At 54.0% G+C, this 9,223-nt stretch overlaps 1 protein-coding gene and 1 pseudogene across 2 annotated transcripts; both read left to right on the forward strand.

The window, feature by feature from the left end:
* The first annotated feature begins 261 nt into the window (after positions 1-261).
* On the forward strand, positions 262-3,156 carry LOC115834061 (protein FRG2-like-2). Of its 2 annotated transcripts, none has more exons than XM_030808845.1 (4): positions 262-486; positions 749-823; positions 1,053-1,130; positions 1,454-3,156. In XM_030808845.1, exons 1-4 carry the CDS (start codon positions 309-311, stop codon positions 1,966-1,968), a joined length of 846 nt encoding a protein of 281 aa, XP_030664705.1. In that variant the 5' UTR covers positions 262-308; the 3' UTR covers positions 1,969-3,156. The 2 variants fall into 2 exon arrangements, with proteins under 2 accessions (XP_030664705.1, XP_030664704.1); XM_030808844.1 differs by having other exon boundaries at positions 265-486; positions 746-823; positions 1,454-3,154.
* Positions 3,157-4,843: 1,687 nt separating this feature from the next.
* On the forward strand, positions 4,844-6,099 carry LOC115834060 (annotated as a pseudogene).
* The last annotated feature ends 3,124 nt before the right edge of the window (positions 6,100-9,223 follow it).

The raw sequence follows: 9,223 nt of genomic DNA on the forward strand, positions 1-9,223 counted from the left end.
GAACTGGGACAGAAATCGGAAGAAATGATTCCCTGATCTTCTGATCCCTGTGCTCCAGTTTCTTTGTTTTCTTGACACTATGACAGGATCCTGAAAATGTCTCCCTTAACTGTGTCTAGGTCCCCAGTAGAACTACAGCAAGAAAATTCTGATGGAGGCTCTAAGAAGCGGCAGGAATGAGAAAACTGTTCGGCCAATCAGAGTAAGCCACGCCCAGGTGAGGGACGTATAAAAGCCAGGTCTATCAGAATAACCCACACTCTGCCTTTGGACGTGTGAGAGAGTGCACCTTTCACTTGAGCTTCAACATGGGAAAAGGAAATGAAGACCCTGATCTCCACTGCTCCTCCATCCGATGCCCCACTGACCAGCCCCCTTTCCAACCGATCTCCTTTACAGAAAAGGGCTCAGATGAGAAGAAAACATTCAAAGGAAAAGGCAAGACCACCTTCTCCCATTCCAGTGAGAAGCACATACAAAGGCAAGGTAAGGCCTTGGGCTGCTCCTATGGAGGCTGGAAGGAGGGTTGGAATCAGGGACACTGAGCTATGTGTCTTTGGTAGGGTTTTGTTTTGAGATTGGGGATGAGAAATGGCTTAGTGCCCTCAGGGGACTTTGAGAAATGTGTTCACTCGTGACACTGGCTGAAGAGCTTCCATGAAAGACTGATTCACAAACATGCATCAGAGATCGATTATGGGACTCTGCTTAGGGAGAGGTGAGTCATCTTAACTTTCTTTTGCAGCAGGATCAGAGCCCAATCCAAACAAGGAGAATTCTGAGGAAACCAAGCTGAAGGCCGGGAACAGCACTGCTGGATCAGGTAAGATTTGACTCTTTCAAGGTGAGAAGGGCAAGGGCAGCAACACAGGCTCCCCTGGCAAGGAAACTGGGAGTTCCTTGGCAGCCAGGGCCATACAGATCCTGGACACTGGAGAACAGAAGAGAGCTGGGGTTCAGTGGCAACCTCAGCTCCTGTGTGTCCAGGATGGACTAGGAATTTCAGGGTGTTCAGCTGGAGGCACTTTCTCAAACTCTCATTGTGTTCACAGAACCAGAGTCCAGCTCATATCGGGAAAACTGCAGGAAAAGAAAAATCAGTTCCAAAAACAGCTGCCAAGACAGAGCAGGTAGAGTCTTGATGTTTTTTGTTGTTGGTGGTGGTGGTGGTTTTTTTGTTTTTGGTTTGCCCCAAAAGGCAAATAATCAGGAAACTTTTAAACGAGTCTTGAGCGGAAAGGGAGTTACTTATTGACGAGTAAGTTTTTGAGATCTTAGCACTCTGAGAATATCTGGGGACTCACAAGAGGTTCAGCCTCACTTCATTCCAGTGCTGAGATGGTCAGGAAGGAATGGGAGAGACAAGTTGGGTTCACCTGGGTGCACAGGGTGTTCTGGAAATGAGGGTCTGTGGGGACTGCTCTGGTGAGTCTCTCACATGCTTTCTTTGCAGGGAACCGTCCAGAAGAGGAGTGCAGCTTGATGTTGAAAAAGAAATCAAGATCCTCCACTGCTGTGCACAACAGTGAAATCCAGGAGACCTGTGATACCTACCATAGGGGACGTTCCAGGGCTCGCACTCGGCACAGCAAGCGGCACAGTTCTCGGCCCCTAGGAGTCCAAACACCGTCACTTCGAAAAAGCTTGGTGACCTCGGTGCGAGCTATGTCAGAGGCTGTTTATCAAGACCTAGCCCAGGTGTGGACACAGCAGATCCATTCCCCACTGACCTGTGAGCAGCTGACACTGCTCACTCAGCTCCGGGGGCCTCTGTGTGCCCAGGTGCAGACCTTGTATTCCATGGCCACCCAGGCAGCTTATGTCTTCCCTGCAGAGGGCTGGCTTGTCCCAGCCACACTGCCTGGTCCTGGGGATTCAGCCCTGGAGAGAGAAGCCCAGCCCTTCCCTGGGCAGGAGATAACTGAACCTGTCAGTGGATCAGATGAGGCTAAGCTGGGAGCACCTTGACCCTATTCAGCAGAGATGCAGCTCTGGGAATGAGAACAAGGACCTGCTTCTTCTCAGATTCTTCCAGATGACCAGCAGCGACAATTTTAGACACACTGCGTTAATAAATGACAGAACCTGAAGAAGTCATAGGAAAGAAACTTGAGTGGTATACTCAGAATGGTGAGCCCTGCATTTTGCAGACCACTAAGGCTAAGACAAATTTTATATTTATGTTAGTCATTTGATGCCTTTTGGATGTCTGATGACAGTCGTGCATTTCTATATAATCAGAAAAATATTAGAATGTAATCGTGAATTTGCACATTTTAGATTGTAGAAAAGCAAATATAAAATTATATGATCCTTTTTTTTTTTTGAGACAGTCTTGCTATGTTACCCAGGCTGGAGTGCAGTGGCAAAATCTTAGCTCGCTGCAGGCTCTGCTTCCTGGGTTCAAACAATTCTCATGCCTCAGCCTCCCAAGTTCCTGGGACTACAGGAATGTACTGCCATGCCTGGCTAATTTATTTTTTCTTGTATTGTTAGTAGAGAGTTTTGTCACTTTGGCCAGGTTGGCCTCAAACTCAGGTGCTCCGCCAGCCTCCGCCTCCCAACGTGCTGGGATTACAGGCATGGGCCCCCTTACCAAGAAATTGCTTCTCTTTTAATCCAGAAAATGTTGTAGGCTCTCACTCTTCCAGCCTGAACCCATGGAGTACTAATATCCACAAACCATTAATAGCACTCCCTGTGAAAAAATGTCTATACATTTTTACATTTGATATAATTATAGTAAAATTACTATGCAAGCTGTTTACTTTTAATATTTCTACATAAAATTTAAGTCAAGATATATTAAATGGTAAATGATTGTACTTATTTATTGAACTGCTTCATGTTTTATTTCATTTTAAAATCCTAAATTTATATTTTATTGTATTTTATACATTTCAATTGATTGTACTATATTGCAGGATATGGAGATTTCATCGCATACTACAATACAGTGTATTTTGTTATATTTGACGTATATTCTGCTTGTATTTTGTACTGAGATCATACAATCTTTCATTATCTAAGTGTATTAATTACTTGTTTGGTTGCTTTATAATTTCATTTTATGTAATGAAATAAACATTAATGTTGTTTGGAATCTTAAATTTCTTTCATATGGAATTTGTATTTAATAAAGATGTGAAAAAGAGAGTGTCTTATCTTCACTTCTGTGTCATCCTATCCTTGACCTCCCCACCACCCACAGCTCTTGTCATAGTACGGGAATAGTGTTCTATCACTACAGGAAATGGGGCCAATTCAATGGTAATAGACTGATATAAATTGGAGATATAGAGATTTTATTCTCGACCACTGCAATAGAAAAGAATCACAGTAATGTGAGTCACACAATTTTTGGGTTGACACTGCTTATGAGTTACGCTTACACTATGCTGTAGAATAACTCTGAAATAAATTATGTCTATTAAACAAATGCACATACATAAATAACGTGTCTAAATAACAATGTACATATATTAATGAAAATGAATTTTTTTGCTAATAAAATGTTAACACATAGATACACACAATGGGGTCATACAATGTTGAAAAATAGAGATGGGGAGAGGAACAGAGATAGAGAGAAAGGGAGGAATGGAGCGAGAAAAGGACAGATGGACAGAGGGACATTGGAAAGGAGAAAGTGGGGAGAGGGTGAGGAAGGGAGGTAGGGAGGGAGGAGGGAGGAAGGGAAGGACAGAAGGAGAAAGGGAGCAAGAGACAGAGAGAGGAAGGCAGAGAGAAAAGCGGTCTTCTGCCTCTAGGACCAGCAGGACCTTGCACTCTGGGAAAATGTTGGGTGCCCAGTGCAGGCTGAGTGCTGGGCTGACAGCCACGTCAGCCTGCGGGGGCTCACCAGCCCTCCAGATCGCCAGCCTGGGTCACCTCATCCCAGAGCGATTCAGACGAATTCCGCCTCCCAAGGAATGATCCAATTGCCCAGAGAGCAATGAGCAGAGACTCGGGTGATTGTCCGTTTTTCATCCACATGGTTCACAGATGACATAGCCCCATGCTGAGTCTGCAACAGAGCAGTCACACTCAGGCAGAGTGAACCATGTTTCCGTGTTCCACGTTCCTTTGCCCTCTGCAAGGGGGGCCTGTTGCTCACGTGTCTCCGGCCCCCGAAAGCGTGACCATGTTGACTGTTTCCTGAGCTCTGTGGGGACACAGAAACCTCCAGCGAAGCGTGGAAAAGCAGCATCGTGACTTCCCTCCCCTTTCCGGTTTCCAAACAGGCCACAGTGGAGACTCCCCTTGTTGCAGGAAACAGGAATCCGTGGTCAGGCCGTGATGCACCGGACGTTTCTTTTCTCTGTAGTTTCGCTCTCGTTTTCTACATGAAAATGAACGAGATACACCCCTTCGTGTGTGAGACTATGGCAACGGCGACACACACAGGCATTGCCGCCTTCCCGGAGAGGGCCTGGAAAACTCAAGACTGTCATGGAAGTTCAGTTCCGCACTCCACCCTTCAGGGTGGTTTCTGCCTGAAAACTGTGCGAGTCAAGACAGCTGCTTCCAGTTTCCATAGAATTACTGGAGAACCTCAGAGAGCCAGCCCCCGAAGCCCCTCTTTCCCCTCCAATCTGGCCCTACACCCACCCACCCCACAAGGCCCTGGTCCCTGAGGTTTTCGGCTTCAGAGGGCGGGCTACCCCGGGACCTTGGGCCCCAGAGCTCATGCAAGTTAATAACGGGGTGGAGGTGGTAGGTCTTTCTAAGGGCCTCCTGGCTGGACCTGCGCGCAGTGCACAGGCCGGCTGAGGTGCACGGGAGCCCGCCGGCCTCTCTCTGCCCGTGTCCGTCTGTGAAATTCCGGCCGGGGCTCCCCGCGATGGCTCTCCCGACACCTTCGGACAGCACCCTCCCGCGGAAGCCCAAGGACGAGGACGGCGAAGGAGACTCCCTTGGACCCAGAGCCAAAGCGAGGCCCTGCGAGCCCGCTTTCAGCGGAACCCATACCTGGGCATCGCCACCAGAGAAGGGCTGGCCCAGGCCATAGGCATTCCGGAGCCCAGGGTCCAGATTTGGTTTCAGAATGGGAGGTCACGTCAGCTGAGGCAGCACCGGCGGGAATCTCGGCCCTGGCCCTGGAGACGCGGCCCGCAAGAAGACAGGAGAAAGCGGACCGATGTCACCGGATCCCAGACCGCCCTGCCGGTTCGAGCCTTTGAGAAGGATCGCTTTCCAGGCATCGCCACCAGGGAAGAACTGGCCAGAGAGACGGGCCTCCCAGAGTCCAGGATTCACATCTGGTTTCAGAATCGAAGGGACAGGCACCCGGGACAGGGTGGCAGGGCGCCCGCGCACACAGGCGGCCTGTGCACCGCGCCCCCCAGGGGGTGTCACCCTGCTCCCTGGTCGGTCGCCTTCGCCCACACCGGGGCGTGGTGAACGGGGCTCCCCGCACCCCGCATGCCCTGCGCGCCTGGGACTCTCCCACAGGGTGCTTTCTTGAGCCAGGGAGCAAGGGCCGTGCCCCTGCTCCAGCCCAGCCAGGCCGCGCCGGCAGAAGGGATCTCCCAACCTGCCCCGGCAGGCGGGGATTTTGCCTACGCCGCCCTGGCTCCTCCGGAAGGGGCGCTCTCCCACCCTCAGACTCCTCGGTGGCCTCCGCACCTGAGCAAATGCCGGGAGGACCGGGACCAGCAGCGCGACGGCCTGCCGGGCCCTTGCGCGGTGGGACAGCCAGGGCCCGCTCAAACCGGGCCACAGGGCCAAGGTGTGCTTGCGCCAGCCACGTCCCAGGGCAGTCCGTGGTGGGGCTGGAGCCCCAGGTCGCCGGGGCGGCGTGGGAACCCGAAGACGGGGCACCTTCACCTCCGAAGCTCGCGACCCCGGAGGCCTCCGCGTCAAGCACAGATGCAAGCCATCCAGGCGCCCTCCCAAGCGCTCCAGGAGCCGGGGCGCTCGTCTGCACTCACCTCCAGGCTGTTAGATGAGTTCCTGTCGACCCCAGAGTTTCAGCAAAAGTCACAACCTTTCCTAGATCCGGCGCCACTGGAGGAGCTGAAGGACGTGCAAGAGGCCGCTCCGCTGCAACCACTCCTCAGACAGGAAGGACACCGGGCTCTGCTGGAGGAGCTTTAGGACGCGGGGTTGGGGCAGGGTGGGGGCAGGGCGGCGGCCTCTCTTTCGCGGTGAACCTCTGACTCGGTATGGAGAGACGTGTCTTCCCTTCCAGCTGACCTGTCTAGGATCCCTGAGTTCCAGGTCCAGCGAGAGACTCCACACAGAGGAGGGCTGTCATTCTTTCCTGAGCATCCCGGGGATCCCAGGGCCTGCCCAGGTGCCGGGAGGTGGGCTGTCTACTGCTCACGTGCGGGTTTGCGGGTAGCAGGCTAGGTTTTCTAACCAGCCCAGGCGGAGCTCTCATCCCTTTTTCCCCGCGTTCTTCAGTCGGGTTGGCAGAGACCGCAGTCCGCGAAACACCGGGCCCGGGCAGAAGCCAGGCCAGTTCTCCTTTCCGTGGCTCGACTCCTCTGCCTCTTCGCTCACCATCACTTGCCAATCCGTGTCCCGCCAGCCTCCTCGCCAGCACCATGGAGCGCCTTGCAACTAAATGTAGACCCGAGACCTCGCGCAAACCGAGGTGCTGCCCTTTCCAGGCAAGAGGGAAGGCAGGCAGAGATGAGGACAGGAATGGAGACAGAGTGGGACGGAAGGACGGAGCTAGGAAAAGATGGATGGACTGAGTGACCCTGGAAGGGAGAGAAAGAGGGAGGGAGGCAGAAAGGGAGGAAAAAAACGGGGGAGGGAGGGAAGAACAGAGGGAAGGATGGACCGAGGGACAAAAGGAGCAAGAAACAGATAAAGGAAGGCAGAGAGAAAAACGGTCTTCTGCCTCCAGAACCAACAGGACCCAGCACTCCGGGAAAATGCTGGGTCCCCAGTGTGGGCTAAGTGCTGGGCCCACAGCCCCGTTGGCCGGCGGGGCGCTCAGCGGCCCTCCGGATCGCCAGCCTGGGTTACTTCATCCCGGAGCGATTCAGACGAATTCCGTTTCGGAAGGAATGAGTGAATTCCCCAGAGAGCCATGAGCCGAGACTCACGTGGTTGTCTGTTTTTCATCCACATGGTTCACAGATGACATATCCCCACGTTGAGCCTGCAACAGAGCGCGAGGCGGATAGTCACATCCACACAGAGTCACACTCAGGCCAACAAAGCGTGATTCTGGATTCCACGTTTCTTTGCCCTCTGCAGAGGTGCCTGTTGCTCAAGTCTCTGCCCCATCCCCCGAAAGCGTGACCATGTTGACTGTTTGTTTCCCGAGCTCTGTGGGGCCCCAGAAACTTCCAGGGATGCGTGGAAGACCAGCTTCGTGTCAGTGCTCTCCTTTCCAGTTTCAAACGGCTATATTGGAGACTCCCCATTTTGCAGGAAACAGGAATCCATCGTCAGGCCGTGATGCACTGGAAGTTTCTTTTCTCTGTGGTTTCGCTCTCGTTGTCTACATGAAAATGAACGAGATACACACCTGAGTGTGTGAGACTATAACGGCAACTGTGACACTCAGGCGCTGGCAATAGAGTTGGCAGCCTGATCCCAGGACAAAGGTACTGAGGGACAGCCAGACACACCCCACCACAATCACTAGCAAACCCATTCCCAAACACACAGACACACACGGGCGCACGCGCGGGAACACAAGCACACACACAGACACACAAAGACACAGACAGCTTGAAGAAGAGCAAGGGACAGAGGGATGGAAAGATAGAAACGGAAGGAGAGAGAGAAACAGAGACAGAGAGAGAGACAGAGAGGGACCAGGGAAATTGCGAGAGACAGAGAGAGAAGAGAGAGAGAGAGAGAGCACGCGAGAGCGCGAGCAAGGTGGAGAGGGAAGTAGAGAAAGGGAGAGGGTGAGGGAGCTAGAGAGGGAGAGCTACAGAGCCTTGTAGAGGGAGGCTCTGCTCTGGTAGACAAGGGCCCCTTTGGCCAGGGTAGGGTGGAGGGCGCCTGGGCCGGGCTAGAACAGGGGGGGCAGGGCCGCCCACGCGGAAAAACCAGGGGAGCCCTGAGACGTGTTTTTACTTGGATTGGTTGGTTGCTTTGGGGGTGCGTTTCGTAGCGTCATTCCTTTGCTGGCTCCTCCCTGTCCTCTTGGTGCTGTGGGCTCTGAAATTTGTCGAGTGCGCCGTCCCTGTGGCAGGAGCAGTGGCGCCGAGCGTGCCCACGGGCCGCGGCTTGGGTTTCTCTCGTGTTCAGAGTGGTATGGCCCCGTAGACAATGGCAGTGGCGCCTGGCTGGTCCAAGAGCCCGGTCCAGCTATGCCCGCCTGATTCCAGGTGTCACCACCAACCCGAGGCCGCGAGGCTGGGATCAGGCACCCCAGAGCTGCTTGCCCGCGGCCGGGCTGCTCTCCCCCTCTATAGGCCCAAGCACCACCAGTCACCGCGCTGCGCTTTCTGCCGGCCTCCCTGAGCGTCCCGCTGTCGCCGGCGGCCAGACCATGCGCGGGACCGCAGAGGCGCCAGAGGCCTCCATCCCCTGCCAGGGATCTGGACTCTCCAGGAGGCCTCCCTTTAGCTGACACTACAGGCCTTCCCCTGGCTCTCGAGCTCCGGAGCTTCCAACACTTGGGGCCTACTCAGGACGGGCTGTGCTCCCAGGCATCAGGGCCCAGGGCTCATGGTCCTGGGATCCCCTCTGGTCCTCCACCTTGCCGCGGAATATTTATTTTGGATTCCTCCCCGCCCCTCCTGCAAGGCCCCCTCTTGCCCCACACACCCAGAGAAGTCAGGGCTGCTCAGGGGCGAACAGCCGGCCCAGCCCCGCAGGCCCTTTTTCTCACAACGCCTACACCATTGTCGCTTGTCCCGAGGAAGACCCGGCCCGTGGCCAATGGGGCAGGAAGGGACTGCTTTGTCCCTGGCTGGCACTACAGCCCCGGAAGCCTGATCCTGGGAAAGAGGGGTTGACGGACACCCAGACACACCCCACCACCAGCATGAGCAAACCCACCACCCCCACAAAAATATACACACGGGCGCGCGCACGCGAGCTGGCGCACACGCACACGGACACGCATGGACACACACACAAAGACAGCTTGAAGGACAGCAAGGGAGAGAGGGATGGAGAGATAGAAACAAAGGGTGAGACAGAGACAGAGATAGAGACAGAGAGGGTGGGGAGAGGAGAGAAGGTGACAGAAGAGCCAGAGGTGGAGGGGGAAGAAGAGAAAGAGAGAGGGTGAGGGAGCTGG

The sequence above is a fragment of the Nomascus leucogenys genome, unplaced genomic scaffold (assembly GCF_006542625.1).
Source record: "Nomascus leucogenys isolate Asia unplaced genomic scaffold, Asia_NLE_v1 000948F_67060_qpd_obj, whole genome shotgun sequence".
Lineage (NCBI taxonomy): Eukaryota > Metazoa > Chordata > Mammalia > Primates > Hylobatidae > Nomascus > Nomascus leucogenys.

Bases quoted from the DNA above. Each gene is read 5' to 3' on its own strand.
- LOC115834061 (XM_030808844.1), top strand. From the start codon at position 309: ATGGGAAAAGGAAATGAAGACCCTGATCTCCACTGCTCCTCCATCCGA. The intron at 824-1,052 runs GTAAGATTTGAC...TTGTGTTCACAG, and splicing joins GAACAGCACTGCTGGATCAG to AACCAGAGTCCAGCTCATAT. The intron at 1,131-1,453 runs GTAGAGTCTTGA...CTTTCTTTGCAG, and splicing joins CAGCTGCCAAGACAGAGCAG to GGAACCGTCCAGAAGAGGAG.